The following is a 19,675-nucleotide window of genomic DNA, read 5'->3' as shown; positions in this document are numbered from 1 at the left end:
AAAAACAAATAGTAACTCCCCCCAAATACAAAGGGGTATTCTTGCATAGAAGTAGCCTTACAAGACTACAGTTTGGTTTCCCCGAACTGACAGAAAAAGAAAAACACAAGCAAGATGAAGAAGCACAGAAACCATTCCCAGTTAAAGGAACAGGAGAATTCACCTAAAGCAGTCAACAATGAAAGAGACCTCAAAGTCTGACAGACATTGAGTTCAAAAGGGAGGTATTGAAAATACTGAAGGAATTAGGAGAGGATATTAACAGTAATGCAGATTCCTTTAGAAAGGAACTAGAAAATATAAAGAGGAGCCAAGAAAAACTAGAAAATTAATTTGCAGAGATATAAACTGAGCTTAAGGCAATAAAGAGAGAATGAATAATGCAGAGGAATGATTTAGTGACGTGGAACATAAAATAATGGAAATCACGCAATCAGGACAGCAGACAGAAAACAAAATGAAAAAACATGAAAGCAATATGAGAGACCTATGGGATAATATAAAGCAGGCCAATCTACACCTAATAGGAATTCCAGAAGGAAAAGAAGAAGAAAAGGGGATTGAAAATATATTTGAAGAAATTATGGCTGAAAACTCCAAATCTAAAGCATACTTATATCAAGATACAGGAAGCACAGAGGACCCCAAACAAGCTGAACCCAAACAGGCCCACACCAAGACATACTATAATAAAAATGGCAAAAGTTAGATAAAGAGAGGATTCTAAAGGCAGCAAGAGAAAAGCAAAGTATTAATTATAAGGGAACCTCCATAGGGCTATCAGCTGATTTCTCTACAGAAACACTACAGGCCAGAAGGGAGTGGCAAGATATATTTAAAATGCTGAAAGGAAAAAATTTGTAACCTAGAATACTCTATCTAGCAAGACTTTCATTTAAATTAGAAGGGGAAATAAAGAATTTTTCCCACAAACAAAAGCTAAAAGACGACAGCAATACTAAACCCATTCTAAAGGAAATACTGAAAGGGCTTCTCTAAATTAAAAAAAACAAACAGAGAGAGGAAAAAAAAAAAGAAAAAGAAGAATTAGGATGGAGGAAACCACAATTGGAAAGCAATCACTTAAATAAGCCAGCGTAGAGATCTAAACATGATGATGTAAAAAAAAAAAAAAAAAAAAAAAAAAAAAAAAAAAAAAAAAAAGACATCAAAATCATACAATGTGGGGAAGGAAGTAAGAAAAAGAAAAAAATAGTTTCTTTTATTTATTTTAATAATGTGTCTGAGCCTATATGACTATCAGGCAAAAGCAAGCAGATATAGGAAAGGCTTAATGTGCTTAAAAAACAGGGCAACCACAAATCAAAACCAAACATTACATTAAAAAAAACTGAAAAGTACCAAGCATAAAATAAATGTAAACCATCCAACCAGAAAAGGAAAGAAGAAAAGAGAAACATAGAATCAATTGGAAAACAAGGTTTAAAATGGCAATAAATATGTATCTATCAATAATTACCTTAAATGTCAATGGACTAAATGCTCCAATCAAAAGACACAGAGTGGCATATTGGATAAAAAAGCAAAAACCTTCAATCTGCTGCCTATAAGAAACTCACCTTAAAGCAAAGGACACATATAGATTGAAAGTGGGGGGATGGGAAAAGATATTTCATACCAATGGACAAGACAGGAAAGCAGGAGTTGCAATACTCATATCAGATAAAATAGACTTTAAAATGAAAGCCATAAATAAAGACAAAGAAGGACACTAATGGTTAAAGGATCCATTCAAGAAGAGGATATTACAATCATCAATATATATGCCCTTAATATAGAAGCACCCAGATACCTCCAACAAATACTAACCCTAGACATAAAAAAAGAAATCAATGGGAATACAATCATAGTAGGAGTCTTTAACGCCCCACTCACAACAATGGACAGATCCTCTAGACAGAAAATCAATAAGGCAATAGAGACCCTAAAGGACACAATAGAAAAGTTAGACATAATTGACATTTTCAGGATATCACATCCAAAATAACCAGAATATACATTCTTCTCAAGTGAACATGGAACATTCTCAAGAATTGATCACATACTGGGGCACAAAGCTAACCTCAACAAATTTAAGAATATAGATATTATTTCAAGTATCTTCTCTGACCACAATGGAATGAAACTAGAAATCAACCACAGGAAAAAAAATGAGAAAAAACTGACTACATGGAGACTAAACAACATGCTGCTAAAACACCAATGGGTCAATGAAGAAATCAAAGGAAATTAAAAAATGCCTCAAGACAAATGATAATGAAGACACATCCACTCAAAATCTATGGGATGCCATAAAAGCAGTGCTCAGAGGGAAATTCATAGCAATACAGGCCTTCCCCAAAAAAGAAGAGAAATCTCAAATCAACAACTTAACCCACCACCTAAATGAATTAGAAAAAGAAGAACAAAAAATACCTAAAGTCATCAGAAGGAAGGAAATCATATAGATCAGAGAGGAAATCAATAAAATAGAGATCCAAAAAAAAATAGAAAAAAAAAATCAATAAAACCAAGAGCTGGATCTTTGAAAAGGTAAAGAAAATTGACAAACCTCTGGCTAGACTCACCAAGAAGTGAAGAGAAATAGCCCAAATAAACAAATCAGAAATGAAAAAGGAGAAGTCATAATGGATTCTACAGAAATACAAACAACCATGAGAGAATACTATGAACAATTGTATGCCAGCAAACTTGACAACTTGGAAGAAATGGACAACTTTCTAAAGACAGCCTGCCAAAACTGAATCAAGAAGAAATAGATCAACTGAACAGACTGATCACTAGAAATGAAATTGAATATGTCATAAAAGCACTCCCTACAAATAAAAGTCCAGGACCAGATGGCTTCACAGCTGAATTCTACCAAACATACAAAGAGGAACTTATACCCATCCTCCTGAAACTTTTTCAAAAGGTTGAAGAAGAAGGAATACTCCCAAAGACATTCTATGACACCGCCATCACCCTAATTCCAAAACCAGACAAAGATACCACCAAAAAAGAAAACTCTTGGCCAACATATTTGATGAATATAGACACAAAAATTCTCAACGAAATTTTAGCCATCCCAATCCAACAACATATCAAAAAAATCATACCACGACCAGGTGGGATTTATCCCAGGTGCACAAGGATGGTTCAACATACACAAATCAATCAACATCATACACCACATTAACAAAAGTCAAAAACCACATGATCATCTCATAGATGAAGAGAAAGCATTTGACAAAGTCCTACATTCATTCGTGATAAAAATTCTTACCAAAGTGGTTATAGAGGGAACATACCTTAACATAATCAAAGCCATCTATGACAAACCCACAGCAAATATAATACTCAATGGAGAAAAGTTGAAAGCCTTCCCACTAAAGTCTGGAACAAGACAAGAATGTCTACTCTCACCACTGTTATTCAACATAGTTTTGGAAGTCCTAGCCACAGCAATCATACAAACAAAAGAAATAAAAGGCATCCAAATAGGAAGAGAAGAGGTAAAACTGTCACTGTATGCAGATGACATGATAATATATATAGAAAACCCTAAGGACTCAATCCAAAAACTGCCTGAACTGATCAACAAATTTAGCAAAGTAGCAGGTTATAAGATTAACATGCAGAAATCAGTCACATTTCTGTATACTAACAAGGCAATATTAGAAAAGGAATACAGAAATACAATACCTTTTAAAATTGCACCCAAAAAAATCAAATACTGGGGAAAACACCTGACCAAGGAGGTAAAGGACTTTTATGGTGAGAACTATAAAATATTAATCAAGGAAATTAAAGAAGATGTAAAGAAATGGAAAGATATTCATTGCTCCTGGGTTGGAAAAAATAATATTGTAAAAATGGCCATACTACCCAAAGCAATCTTCAGAGTCAATGCAATCCCTATCAAATTACCCATGACATTTTTCACAGAACTAGAACAAACAATCCAAAAATTTATATGGAACCACAAAAAAAAACCCAGAATTGCCAAAGCAATTCTGAGGAACAAAAGCCAAGCAGGAGGCATCACTCTCCCAGACTTCAGGGAATATTACAAAGCCCAGTCATCAAACAGTATGGTATTGGTACCAAAACAGACATATCGACCAAGGGAAAAGAATAGAGAACCCAGAAATAAATCGACACACCTAGGGTCAATTAATCTTTGACAAAGGAGGCAAGAATATAAAATGGGAAAAAGACTTTTCAACAGGCATTGCTGGGAAACCTGGACGGCTGCATATAAATCAATGAAACTAGACACACCCTCACACCATGTACAAAAATGAACTCAAAATGGCTGAAAAACTTAAATATAAGACAAGACACCATCAAACTCCTGGAAGAGAACACAGGCAAAACATTCTCTGACATCAACCTTATGAATATTTTCTCAGGTCAGTCTCCAAAGCAATGGAAATAAAAGCAAAAATAAACCAATGGGACCTAATCAAACTGACAAGCTTTTGCACAGCAAAGGAAAGCAAAAAGAAAACAGAAAGACAACTTACAGAATGGGAGAAAATAGTTTCAAATGATGCAACTGACAAGCACTTAATCTCTAGAATATACTAGCAACTCATACAACTCAACAGCAGAAAAGCCAATCAATCAATGGAAAAATGGGCAAAAGACCTGAAGAGGCATTTCTCCAAGGAAGACATACAGATAGCCAACAAGCACATGAAAAAACGCTCCACATCCCTGATTATTAGAGAAATGCAAATCAAAACTACCATGAGATACCACCTCACACCCGTCAGAATGGCCATCATTCACAAGTCCACAAAAAACAAGTGCTGGAGAGGTTGTGGAGAAAAGGGAACCCTCCTGCACTGTTGGTGGGAATGTAGCTGGTACAACCACTATGGAGAACAGTTTGGAGATACCTTAGAAATCTATACATAGAACTTCCATATGACCCAGCAATCCCACTCTTGGGCATATATCTGCACAAAACTTTCCTTAAAAAAGACACGTGCTTCCACATGTTCATTGCAGCTCTATTCGCAATAGCCAAGACATGGAAACAACCCAGATGTCCATTGACAGAGGATTGGATTAGGAAGATGTGGTATATATACGCAATGGAATACTACTCAGCCATAAAAAAGAATGAAATAATGCCATTTGTAGCACCATGGATGGAACTAGAGACTCTCATCCTGAGTGAAGTAAGTCAGAAAGAGAAAGACAAGTACCATATGATATCACTTATATCTGGAATTTAACATAAAGCACAAATGAACCTTTCCACAGAAAAGAAAATCATGGACTCGCAGAGTAGACCTTGTGGTTGCCAAGGGGGATGGGGAGGGAGTGGGATGGATTGGGAGCTTGGGGTTAATAGATACAAACTATTGCCTTTGGAACGGATTAGCAATATGATGGAGCATGATAATGTGTGAAAATAGAATGTCTACATGTGTAACTGGGTCACCATGCTGTACAGTAGAAAAAAAATTGTATTGGAGACATAACTATTAAAAAAAAAGAAAAACCTAAATATAGGAGTTCCTATTGTAGTTCATCAGTAATGAACCTGACTAGTATTCATGAGGATGCAGGTTCAATCCCTGGCCTTGCTCCTTAACCTCCTTGGGTTAAGGATCCGCGTTGCCGTGAGCTGTGGTGTAGGTTGCAGATGGGGCTCAGGTCTGGCATTGCGGTGGCTGTAGCATAGGCCAGCAGCTGCAGCTCTGATTCAGTCCTTAGCCTGAGAACTTCCATGTGCCGTGGGTGTGGCCCTAAAAAAACACCAAAAGAAAAAACCCTAAATATAGAACTACCATATGATCCAGAAATCCCACCCCTGGGCTTCTATCCAGGGAAAATCATAATTTGAAAATATATATACATCTTAATGTTCATTGTGGCCCTATTTATAATAACCATGAGAAGGAAGCAACTGAAATGTCCATCAAGAGAGGAATGGATAAAGAAGATGTAGTACATACATATAATTGAATATTAGCCTTAAAAATGAAATAATGCAATTTACAGCAACATGGTTGAACCTAGAAATTATCATACTAAGTGAAGTCAGGCGATGACAAATATATGAAATACTAGTATGTGGCATCTAATGAAAAATGATAACAAAAGAACTTACAAAAGTGAAACAGATTAAAAATTTTTGAAACAAAATTTATGGTTACAAAAGGGGATAAATTAAGGGGCTGGCTTTGGCATATGCATACTACTATATATAAAATGGATAGATACTAGGACCTGCTGTATAGCACAGTGTAAACTACTCAATACTGTGTAATAACCTAAATCATCTGAAAAAGAATGGATATGTGTGCGTGTGTGTGTGTGTATGTATGATTAACTTTGCTGTACACCTGAAACTAACACAACTTTGTAAGTCAACTATACCCCAATAAGGCTTATTAAAAATCAGAGTTCCTGTAGTTGACACAGCAGTAATGAACCTGACTAGTGTCCATGAGGATGCAGGTTTGATCCCTGGCCTTGCTCCGTGGGTTAAGGATCCCGCATTACTGTGAGCTGTGGTGTAGGGTCACACACGCGGCTCTGATCTGGCATTGCTGTAGCTGTGCTGTAGGCTGCCAGCTACAGCTTTGCTTCGACCCCTAGCCTGGGAATTTCCATATGCCTCAGGTGCTTCCCTAAAAACAAATTATTAAAAATCATCATGATTTTGATTCATTTTCATTAGTTATCCTTTTTTTCTTTTTTCCTTATCATTACCAAAAGTTATGCAGCAAAACCTAAATGTCATGTATACTTCAGTTATACAACTCTTCAAAAACAATTACATATTTTAATGCAATGACAATGCCATTATAACACCCAATAGAACAGCATTTTTATCATGTCATACACTATTTATAATCAGTTTTCCCTCATTGCTTATAAAATGTCTTTTATGTTTGGTTTGTTCAAGTCAGTATCTAAAAAAAATCCCCACAATGTATTGTTATATATCTTAAATATCTTTTCATCTGAAGGCCATCCCATCTTCCTATTTTTTTCCATACCACTGACTTATTGCCAAATTCATGTCAGTGTCATGATTTCAGCGACTTTTTTCCCCCGAAGCAGCATTTAATGTATTACTTTATTCCTTATATTCCATTAAATGGAAGTTAACTTTAGAGGTAATTTCTTAAAATGTCATGGCAGTGTATTGATTTTGTCGTTAGTAAGCTCTAACAAATCCATTTAAATTGTGATTAAAGAAAAGTAAAAGATTCTGTTTTCTGCCATGGATGATGGAAGAAAAAAATAATATAATTGTGATTAGAAGAAATCCCACATTATCCAATATCAATCATATAACAATATCTTACCTATGGCCTGCTGTTCTTTTTTCTTTAATTCTTTTTAAAAAGATTCTTTAAAATTATAATTGATTTACAATGTTCTGCCAATTTCTGCTGTACATGGCCTGCTGTTCTTTTTTATGACACCTACTTGGTTCCTAAACTCCTTGGAAATTGCAGGATCTGGCATAGGGGATTTTTACTGAGGAATGCTGAAAGGAGAAAGACCATTAGAGAATTATAGACAAGAGTTTAAAGAGTTAAAAGGGTTTTTAATTTTAAAAAGGCCCATATATATATTTGACTATGAATTATGTCTCAAGAATGGACTGGGAGATGTGGAATCTACAGTAAGGGAGCATTTAGAATACTAATTGAATAAACAAGGATCACCCTAATGCTATAGATAACAACCACATTTGTAAGTTGCTACATGAGTGATTATTGGGTAAAACCAACTCCAGAAAATGAATATAATACTGGATTTTTCCCCTCTCCTAGTTATGCTCTGTTGACATAAATCATCAAATTCATAGCCGAAAGGGGGAGAAAACAAAGATATGAAACCTTAACGAAGTATGTGTTGGCAAGTAGAGTAACATTTGCAACCCTCAGAATATTATGTAGATACTATTATTATTTATATTTTAGAGATAAGGAAACTGAGTTTTAAAAAGCTTGAGTAATTTCCCCAATACCACATAATAATAAATAGAGGAGTCAGGAAATGAACTGAGGCAGTCTAACTCTTCACCTCACTGCTACACTATTCTGTCTCTAAGAAATGACTTGTGAGCTTTCTGTTACCTTTGTATGAAAACCAGGAGATAGAAAAACTTCTGACTTTGATGACAACCTGAAATGGGATTGAATTTGAGCCATGGGATTTTAATGTGAGTACTTAAATATTACATATAATTTATTTTATTTTATGACTGCACCTGAGGCATATGGAAGTTCCCAGGCCAGTGATTGAATCTGAGCCACAGCCACGACCTACACTGCAGCTGCAGCAATGCTGGATCCTTTAACCCTCTGAGCCAGGCTAGGGATTGAACCCGCACCTCTGCATTGACCCAAGCTGCTGCAGTTGGATTCTTAATTCATTGCACCACAGCAGAAACGCCTACTTTAATAATAACTATATTCCTTTTCTTTTAAACAGGTCATCGATAATCTTGGTCCTTTGGAACTGATTCTTAATACTCCCAGCCATCATAGGGTTCATCATGGTGAGGAATTTGATGTTTTCTTTTGTTCCATCTTCATTTCTTGAAAAATGATATTGTTCTTTTGTGTTATCTTATCACAATTACCCAACCTAGTTACCACACACTGTGCACATAGACATTCGCTTCTTCTTTCGTATCTAGACAAGCCTCATCTCCAAAGGAGTGATGGGAGGTGGGAATAAAAGCCAAAAACCTTTCCATATTTGGCTTTTGGATTTTCCTTTTTGCTTAGATATCCTCAGATATAGTGAAAAAAGAGTTAACCATCTGATGGGTCCATACTTCGAATTGTGAGGGAGCTTGTAGAAGGCTTCTACTTGACCTGATGTGGAGGGTCATTCCTTTGTACAGCCAGAGTCTTGATCTTTAAATCTGTTAGTATTTGGGGAAAGCCTAATAAATAACACATAACTTTCCTGCCTAAATCCTGTGAATAACTCAACATACACTGCATTTGCCTTACAGAGGAAAAAAATCCCATGGTTTGTGCCTAATGTTTAAAGATACCAGCTTAAGAAATAACAGCAATGTTTACATGTGTGCACCAAAAGACCTGTACAAGAGTGTGCATATTGGCGTTATTTGGGAAAGGAGAAAAAGGGGACATAATTCACATGTTATCAGCAACAGAACATATACACCGTAGACTATTCATATAATAAAGAACTACATGGCAATGAAAAAGTCCAAACTCTTGTGGCTTGCAATGACATGAATAAACCTCACAAACACAATGTTGAGAGAAAGATGATAGGAGGGGGAGGGAGTGGGAGGGATCGGGAGCTTGGGCTTATCAGACACAACCTAGAATAGATTTACAAGGAGATCCTGCTGAATAGCATTGAGAACTATGTCTAGATACTCATGTCGCAACAGAAGAAAGGGTGGGGGAAAAAACTGTAACTGCAATGTATACATCTAAGGATAACCTGACCCCCTTGCTGCACAGTGGGAAAATAAAAAAAAAAAAAAAAAGAAATGAAGTAGTAAATATTATTCTGTTTTTATAAGTTTCCAGGCATCAGAGTTGGTACTGGAGCACTGAAGCCTGCCTTCCTAAGGCAGGGAGCAGAGCAGAAGCACAAGATCCCCCAGGAGAGGAGAGGATGCCTTCAGGCTGCCCATGCTATTTCCTCTAACAAATGCCACTGTCATCCCCCACCCCCAGGGAAATGTTAGTGAGGAGCATGGACAAGCCAATAGGATTATACTCTTGGGGTTCCCTCCATATATAAAGAAGTATAAAAGGTGGAGATAAACATGTCCACACTGAAAAATAGTTTCCTGTTTGGCCTCAGACCACCTTTCCATGGATGTTGTTTTATATCAGGGTTTCTCAGCCTCTGCACTGTTAATATTTTAGACCATTTGGGAGCAGGGGGTGAGGAGGCTGCCCTGTGTATTATAGGATGTTAATCTCTACATACTAAATGCCAGTGATATCCATTCCCAGTTGTGACTACTATCAGTTATCTCCAGACATTGCCACATATCCTGAGGAGCAAAGGACTCCCCAAGCCAAAGGGAGTTACTATTTATTCCCCATTGGCAATGGGTGGTAGGTCTGTGGAGTCAGCTCCACTCTGTACTTTTGCATGGGAGAGATCTTTCCTTTTGTCTTCACTTTCAGATGTACATTTTCATGTATGGAAGGTGCATAAAGAAATGAGGACACATGAAGATAGTTGAATTTATTGGAATAGTGACCTGGTAGATTAATATTTTTTCTCCTTTGATTTATAATCATGTGAATATGATTGTGTTTACTTAAGCTTTTTAAAATAAGAAACTGCCCAACTATTTAAATTTAAGTTATCATTTAAGGACTTTGGGGCAAGAAAAATTTTATATATGTTATGAGGTAATAAATATAACTAAAGGCAATTTTACTTTTACGGTTAAAAAAATAGTAAAGGAGTTCCCACTGCGGCACAGCAGGTTAAAGATACAGCATTGTCAATGCAGCAGCTTGGCTCATTGGCTGTGGCTTGGGTTTGATCCCTGGCCCAGAAACTTCCACGTGCTGTGGATATGGCCAAAATAAAATAGTAAACTCTTATTCTAAGTGGAAAATTTCTTCCTGGAAAAATGCAGTGGAAAGGGGTAAAAGTAACATCAAACTTTTTTAAAAATATAAAAATAAGTATATTATTTATCTTATTTCCTATTGCCTTTTGTTCTGAACCATTTAATTTTCAATTATTACTCTTTGCTAGTCCTAAAAAAAGAATTACTTAGAATTATCTCAGGGTTTTAAAGAATGGAAATAATTATAAATATACATGGTTTTAAGGAAATCTTTGCTCTTTTTAGTAAAATAAATTGGTAAATAAAATGACAACATTTTACTAGCAAACAAAATCTAGTGTTGTCAGTGATAAGATATTTTTAGGAAAATTATTATTTCAAAAAGCTTAATTTCATTTTGCAAAAAAAATTGAAAAATATTTTGTCTTGTAGGCAGAAACCGTTATTGCGTAGACAAAAATTATGCTGGCACTCTTATTATATGGGATAGAATTTTCGGTAAGTAAAAAGTATAAGAATTTAAAAAATTAAATTAGCCCCTTAATTCACAGAGTCAAAGATCATATCATTATTGTTTATCTTTCAGGAACATTTGAGGCAGAAAATGAAAAAGTTGTATATGGCCTAACACATCCCATTAATACATTTGAACCATTCAAGGTGCAGGTAATGTACTTGGTTTTATTCTTTCCGAATTGATTATATACTTTTATAAATTTTATATTTAAAAGAAAAATCCTTTGCCAAAAGACAAAAAGGTATAGCACAATACCCCCCAAAAGTAATTTAACTGCAAAAGATTTTAGAAATAACTCCGATGCTCAAACACTTGAGTGAAATTGGGCAAAACACACTTGAAAACATTAAAAGAATTTTAAGTTAAGTCTACTAGCTAGAATCTTAAAAAGTTACTCTTTAGCAGACACATCCTTTCTCAGAATAGGCCGGAAATATATTCATGTATTCAGAAGGAGCGGTAGTAAAATGTATAATTAAGGCTGATGCCAGAGTAAGAAAAATATTTGCTTCAAGGCTGCATGACTCTGGTTAGAAATTCAACATGAGCCCTTTGCCCTCCTCTTCTTGGACCTATGTGTCAGGAACTATTATGGGTGGTTAGGTCTGCACGTTGCCTTACCTGCTAAGACTTGTTGCCCTGGACCAGTGTTCTGTCAGACATGTGGTCTTGGTTGTTCTCTATTCTCAATGGTTGGCACTAGAGAAATAAGGAATGTCTGTGAAGCTCTGATCCGTCGGCAGCAGACCACCGCAAACACCCCTGGGGGGCAGGACTAGTAAATGAGAAAAAGATAAGAATGCTTGAAAAATTCAAGAGGTCAGTCATTGACGGCTCTGTCCTGGGCACTGGGTATACAGCATTCAGAAAGAAGGAAAGTGCAGGTTCATGTTGGCTCTGCTTTTCAAACCCACTTCTTCAAAGTTCCTAAGAAAGTTAAAGTAAAAAATAAATGGACATTACTGAGCTTACACTATAGGCAGGGCATTGCTAACAGCACAGATATTTAATGTAGCCATGACTAAAGCCTTGTAAGTTTGTGGCTCTTTTTAGTCTCAATTTTTTGGTGGATGAAACTGAGGTTCCCAGGATTTAAACAATGCATCCAACTAAACACGGTTTGTCAGATGCAAATCTAACGAAGGTGGTTTGAAGGCCAGAACCAAACTTGCTTAACTCAATTTTACAGAAAAAGCCATTGCAAATTGTCTTCATTTTTCAAGTGAAAGGCATTGCTATGTTGCAGTTCAGAAGAGAAAAGTTGATTATTTCTCTTTTTTCTTCTCAACTAAGGGCATTTCTCAAACACACTCTCTCTCTTTCGGTTAGGCATTACCAGGAATGTGATAATTTTTTTCAGGAGAATACTAGCAAATATTTCTGGGTATTTTATTAATAATAAGATTTATAGAACTGAAAACAGTTTCAAAGTAATACATTGAGAGCTACTTCTTCACTGGGTATGGACTTGTCTTTGTAATGTGCAGATTAAAAAGGAGCTATAGCTTGGTGTCTTTCCTCTAGGAGAGAGCATATGAGGATCTTATTAAAGTGCAGACTCTTTTCAGTACATCCGAAGTCTATCCAAAAGTCTGTGTTTCTAACAAGCTCCCAGGAGGTGCCTATGCTGTTGGTTCATGGTAATCCTGTAGCTAGCAAGGATGTGGGGTTGTACACACACTGAGAAAAAGTGGTTCATATTTGAGATAGAATAAGATTGAAAACCGCATGACATGAGCTGCATATGGATTGGATGATTAGGATTTGAAGACACAGTCACAGGTACTTATGAATGATGCAGAATCTGTGTCAAATTTAATTCTGCAGGTCTCTGCCCTCACAAAAACATTTCCTTTAGCATAATGATCGTCACGACTGTGTCTAAGGTTTAGTCTTCTACATACTCATCTATATCGTCAGAAATATCAACTCAGCAAGTTGTAATAAATATAAGTTCCTAAACTTACAGAATCATATATTCACTCTCACTTGTATTCCCTTTATATTTAGCTAAATTTCTCACCTTCACATTAGAGGCTTCAAAGAAACTTAGAATAGTCCCTGTTAGACGGATAGATTTTTTTTTCCCTCTGTATTATTAGGCGTAGATCATTCATTTTGCTTTCCTTTGGGGTCCAAGTGTTGCAGGGCATTAGAAAACAAATAAGTGAGAAAGTACTCCTTATTTAAAAGTATAACCATGTATTTCTCATGGCTTGTGTCTAGAATAATAGTAATAAAATTTCAGTCAGTTTTTAAAATAACAAAACAGGTAACTATATTACTGTGTGTTGTAACATTAATTTTGTGTTATTATTATTATGAAGCCTCAGGATAAGTTTCCACCTAACATTTGACTTTTCTTCAAAATCTGCTCAATTAAATCCTACATTGTTCCTTCATATTCCTCATGTTAATATTTCAAATAATTCTAAACACTATTTTTATAATGCTAGCAGTTTAAATTCTATATGGTATAGTGAAAATACCAGGGAGATCACAAATTCTTATAGAGCCAAACCTTCTTTCTATGTTAATTTATCACTATACTTGTAATAGAACTCATTTCTAGAGTCTACAGCTGATGCCCAGTATCTAGGACTATTTTTAATCCTTTGATGCATTATTATCTTATAGATGGTATATATACCTAATTATCATAGTAGCCAATATGTATTGAGTATTTATCATGTGTGGTCATGCTTTTAACTTTATGCATATCAAATGTGTGTTATTTAAAGAATGTAAATTCCAGCTATAAGGCTCAAGGTAAACTTTTGACTCAGCAAACTTTTCTTATTCAGAAAATGGTCTATTTAATACTCATAATTCTACTATTAGAAATAGCTTTGAACATTTTTTTAGTATGATGTGTTTGCAACTCAATATAGTAAGCAAAAGGTTAAAGATACATAACAGATATTGAATATTTGTATATTCCATGTTCAACTTTAATAATCATTTGGTATATCTAAAAAAGATATCATTAGACATTGAGTGCATAGCTGCTACTTAATTCGATTGGAAATAAAGTCTGTGAAATCATTATTATTCTTTGATTTTTAAACAATTGTCCTATTTTTAAATTTCAAACTTATAATTTTGTGGAGCTTTAGAAATAATGACAAGAATACATTTAAACTTTAAAATATGCAGGATGAACAGAATTAATTTCAATTTACAATGTAAATGCATATTAATAACATTATCAAATTATACATAACCTGCGTGTTAAAGAATAACATAAATTTTATTAATAGTAAAATAAAATGCATTATTTATTATATTTAATTTTTCCTGTTATAGATTATTCTTACTTTAAATAGACTATATTTTTATTCTAGTTCCACCATTTAGTTAACATATGGACTACATTCTGGGCCACACCTGGATTCTTCAATAAGTTTTCTGTCATGTTTAAAGGACCAGGATGGAGTCCAGGTAAACCAAGACTTGGGCTGAGTGAAGAAATCCCAGAGGTAAATAGAGTTCATGAATTTGATGATGATGAAGATTAATCTCATATTGTCAGATCTACACCCAGCCTATAATATATGCTGACTTCATGCATATCTGAAAAAAGATGTTCCCAAAAACAAAGACAGCCATGCAATGTGTAACTTAATGAGTGGACACCACCTAGGGGCCAAGGAGAGGGGTGGCTTCTCCCAGGCTGACACTGACTCTTACTAGGGAGCATGGTTTGGGGGCAGAGCAGCAGAGGTTGGTTTTCTTGGCACAAACCCACGATAAGAGCCTATGTGTAGTACAGAAACTACTCAGATCCCTTTGGATCAGTCACGGAACTTAGACTACTAGAAATGGAGGGAGACCTCTTAAAGATGATTCTGTCTAGCTTTCATTTTGTCTGTGAAAAAGTTAGGTCTCCAGAATAGAATGTCTAAAGTCACACCAAGATGGTGTGGTTGTTGAATTAAACCACAAATTTATTCCTTGAATAGTAGAGTAGTAACATTAAATATAAAAATTCTACTGAAAAAAATCAGTAAGATAAAGATTTAAAACACTGGAAACCAAAGGAAAAATTCAGTTCTAATCTGAAATACCTCTTACAAAGATGAAAAAGGAATTTCTTTCCAATCATTCAAGATATGTATTGCAATTGTTTATCAAAATAGCTGTCATTGATAGTAATATAGAAACAATAAACTACTGTTAATTTCAAAGATAATTATGAGTATAAAAATTAGCCAGTATTTCAAGGAAATGAAGTCACATGTTACATTTGAATATTACTATTTTTCAAAAATCTTGATCTAAACAAAGATGTTTTCTCATCCAGTTATGAAAGTTGCTATGTTGAAATTTCCCAGACACTTTTGGTTATGTTCATAGTTAGTTATGCAACAGTGATCTAACTATAGGTGAAAATAATCTGTTATTTCAGCTCCAAAAGTCTAGGCAGCTATGGCCCACTTATTATTTTTCTTTTTTCAATAGCTAATTCAAAGTAAACTTTCATTTAATAGTGATACATAAATCTGTATTATAAAGATAGAATTATTATGGGAAATTGTAGTTGGGGAAAGTTGTTTTCAGACAACATTTCTCTTTGAGGCATGATTATCTGCACTACCCCAATCACCTTCCATTTTCTCTTTTGCTCTACTTTCATGTATAATCATGGACATATTTTCAAATTTCATATCCCATGTTCATTTTAGTTATGTTTATCATTATTGGTAATTCTTAAATTGCTCTATATAAATAAAGCACACTAAATAGAATTGTAATGCTTCTGCAATGAAAAGCAAATTCTCCTAAATTGTACATTTTTTACTTTTCAAAGTTATGAAATTAGAGTCATTTTGAGGATTAAAAAGAAAAAGAATAGTGAAATCTTTCATCTCTTTTTTCATATTTCCTTTTCACATAGTATGAATTTCAATTGAGAGATAAGGGAGCAATATAACAGAAAGGCTTCTTTCTTGTCTTCCTAGGTCAAGGGGAATGAAGTTCCCTTCTCATCTTCGGCATCTCAACTATTACGGATATATGCAGTTGTACAGTTTGCTCTGATGCTAACATTTTATGAAGAGACCTTTGCAGATAAAGCTGTAAGTGGTCATTTTAAATATAATGTGAGAGAATTATCTGTCATTTTGAAAATGAAAATAAGTTCCCTCTATGATAGCTCTGCTCTATTCTTTTCTGTAATTGTCTTTGAGTTTTGGCAATGTCACATTTAAACAGGTAAACAAATTCTTCTAAAATTAATTTAATTAATATAAGTTAATTAATTATATCCAGTGTTTCTGGATAAAATATACATCAAATGGTATATTATTGATCTAAATGATAAATGAGAAATGATTTGTCACAAATAAGTTCTGCAACAATTATAAGAAAACTATTTCAGAAGTTAGAGTTAAATGTTTTGGGGACAGCAGACTTTATATCAGCTTCAACATACTTCTCTTCAATTAGAGAATACCTTGATACCTTGACTTCAGAGAGTTTGCAATGTGGAGTTTATTCCATTTATTTTGTCCTTTCAAAATATTCAATTTGTCTTATTCAAATATAAAAGCCCTGGACCAGTGTTTAGAACCTGGATTCTGATTCAGGCATTACCATCTGGGGAGTCATTTTTTTGGCCACATAAGGAATACCCTCACTACCTACATTTTGAAGAAAATAAAAATAGCTGATATATGTAAAAATGCACTGTAAAGTATAAAAAGATAAAAATGGGGTATTTTAAAATATTTTTATATTTCATAGATTTATTTATATTACATTCTTGCAAAAAGTATTTAAATACTTCAAAGTGGTACATAAATTATAGTAAGGTGACTAAGTTGGAAGTAGGTAAAATTGAAAATAGAATGACAGAAGAACAAAAAATCAGTGCCTTTGACTTTGTTACCAAAAAAACAGGTGCCTCATGAAAGACCCTCATTGAGTCAGGAATGTTGAGGGTTTATGTACTAGCTTTGAATGAATAATGGTTTTATGCTTTAAAGAAAAACGGAAAAGGGGGTCTCGATTTCCAGAAAAATGAGGGGTTAGGTACAACTATTTCTTTTTAAGGCATACTGAGCACCTAGAATTGCTGGATAAAATGTCATATATCTTTTAAAAAGCTCTTTACATACACTGTATAGATGAGCTGGCAAAAAATTGAGGTACTCCTTAGAGGCTAAAAATTTTGAGAAAATGTAAATCCAGTGAGGTACTCTTCCTGATAGCTGTCCCGGGGCATCAGACCATCTCTGTTAGTTAAGACCTTAAGGAACCAGAAACAAAGCTAAGCACCTGCATAGGTGGAAAGTCAGTTAAACAACTTCAAATGAAACAATTGAAATCAAAAGAAATACTCTCAGGGAGAGGGATTGGGATGAGAAAAAGAAACATAAAAAGGCAACTTGCCTTCACTGGATTTGGCTTTGAGGAGGTGGAGAAAAGTCTTCCCTGAGAATTTTAAACTAAGAAATACTTCTCACTCAGATATGGATCCAGGATTTAAACTAGTTATTGATCTTAAATCTAAACTAAGGATATAGTTTAAACTAAGAATATAGTTTATAGATTAGGTCTCATATGTTTAGAAGATCCATGTTCGACTCATGCTTAGAGCAATCCTTCAAACCCCAGTCTTGACATAGTCCCCCAGGGAATGTCTTACTGATGATGAGCACATAGATAAAATGCACAGAAATACATTAGGAAAAAGCCGCCATGATGAAGCATTAGCAGAAACAACAAATGGCAGAATTAAACCCTCAAAAGCAATAGATTTTGAAAATAAAATCAAAACATCAATTAAATAAATGTAATATGTTTGAAGAAAAAGTTGAAATTAAAAAGAAATTAGAAATGATGAAGCATATTTAGAAATAATCAAATTAAATTTCTCACACACAAAAATATAATGGACCTGAAGAGGTTAATGACTTCACTGGCAGTTTAAAGACAACTAAAATTGTATCCATTATACAGTGTTAGCAGACAATGATATTAAAGGAAGTTATCTTAGATATAAAAAATAATGTGAAAAAGTCTAAAAAATGCAAGAATTCAGAAAAAGTATAGGTGAATACACATGCTATTAGCAGGCAGGGAATTGAGGAAAGATAAATTACCTTTTTCAAAGATGAGGTATGGGCTCTGACAGATACCAGTCTACCCATGAAAGCCCCATAATAGAAAGTAGTAATAGAAGTTAATTAATAATACATATAGAAAGTTAGCCTATTGTGAGGTGACTTTTTAAATGATATATAAACCCTATGGACTTATTTTTAATAATTAGATCCCATTATAATAATCATAGCATATTAATTCCAAGGAACAATTGCAAGAATACCCTATGACTCACACAGTGAATTCTATAAATAGGTCTACTTGAAGTAGGGTATTGGGTGTATTAAGTAGGACTTTTTGGTTGTATGTGACAGAAATTCTCCTCAAAGTCAATTTATTAACTCAAATTCCTGAAGAGTCTGGTATATTTCTTTAGGCAGTGTTGGATCCAGTTAGTCAGGTAATGCCATCAGGATTCTTCTCAATCTTTTATATAGTTATGCATTTCCCAATGCAGTTTCTCCTACAGGCTCTCAAATTTCGTGGTAGCAAGATGGCTACCTGCAGCTCTAGCTTAAATACTGCCACACAAGAAACTCCAGAAGTGAAAGTTCTAAGTGGGAGTCTGATGTTATGGGTTGGTCCATCTGGATATCACTAAACCAATCAATGTAATCAGGTGGATCATAGACCATTCATTCTATGAATGGCAGGGCAGGACCAGCCCCACAGTATCCTCATGGTCTGAGGGGAGGGACAAGATGGCTTGAAAGATATACTGAGATGATGGTATATAGAATAAGCAAAATAGATTTGAGTAGGCAAAGATAATAAAGGTTAGATCTCTGTGTTATCCTGTAAATAAGTGTATGTGACAGTGTGTGCTGCTAAATAAAATAGGCTTATAAACGTTATTATAGAGAATACTGGATAATATATTGAAGAAAGCCATTTCAATTTTAAACATTATTTAAAGACTTTAGTGATTGGTGTTACCAATGTGTATTTGTGCTTTTTGCATTTAAAATTAATAACCCAAAGTTGCTACGCATAGTGACTCCAATTTTGGACAATAGACGCAAGTTCAAAAATGCTCTCTGTCCATGTATGCTTTTTTAAACTGCAGAAAAATATTTTCACAACTATAACAGAAAACAGTGATTTAAATTATAGTTTCCATTTTGTAAAGTGAAAATAAGAAATAGGATGTGATGTGACCTATTTTGTTTACTGTTTTATATAGGTGCTACAACTAATGAAACCAATTCCACAATGCAGCAGGTTCATTTGCATTTAGCTTCAAAAGAAACAAAATCTGAATACAACAATATCTTTTAAGAGCATAACTTTCTTAAAAGCAGCATGAATTGCATCACTATTAGCATTGACCATAATGGCTAGACTTATTAATTGCTAAACCTAAAGTCTTATAATCATATCCTCAGTATTACCCATCACTGATTACTTTGTTAAAATTACTTTGTCATTTTAACTTGTCACCTAAATTATGATTAAAATATGCATGCATTAATAAACTTTAG

General features: G+C 34.5%; 1 protein-coding gene across 8 annotated transcripts in view; it reads left to right on the top strand.

Moving 5' to 3' along the window:
* Window positions 1-19,675, top strand: part of AGMO (alkylglycerol monooxygenase) — a 668,498-nt gene that overhangs the window by 163,326 nt on the left and 485,497 nt on the right. For all 8 annotated transcript variants that reach the window (XR_014815905.1, XR_014815904.1, XR_014815903.1 and 5 more), the window contains 5 exons: window positions 8,476-8,542; window positions 11,003-11,068; window positions 11,157-11,236; window positions 14,432-14,566; window positions 16,049-16,165. Coding sequence is in view for 4 of the 8 variants with exons in the window: in XM_084977164.1 (XP_084833290.1) it covers window positions 8,476-8,542; window positions 11,003-11,068; window positions 11,157-11,236; window positions 14,432-14,566; window positions 16,049-16,165 (465 nt within the window). In the remaining 4 variants the exon portion in view is untranslated. The remainder of the gene's footprint in view (window positions 1-8,475; window positions 8,543-11,002; window positions 11,069-11,156; window positions 11,237-14,431; window positions 14,567-16,048; window positions 16,166-19,675) is intronic.

This window comes from Sus scrofa, chromosome 9 (genome assembly GCF_054392235.1).
Source record: "Sus scrofa isolate SSC_HxYL_T2T_F1_AM1 chromosome 9, Sscrofa_HxYL_maternal_Yorkshire_Landrace_v2.0, whole genome shotgun sequence".
NCBI classification, from domain to species: domain Eukaryota; kingdom Metazoa; phylum Chordata; class Mammalia; order Artiodactyla; family Suidae; genus Sus; species Sus scrofa.
The sequence above is the reverse complement of the archived record's forward strand: the minus strand, read 5'-3'. Positions and strand labels throughout refer to the sequence as shown.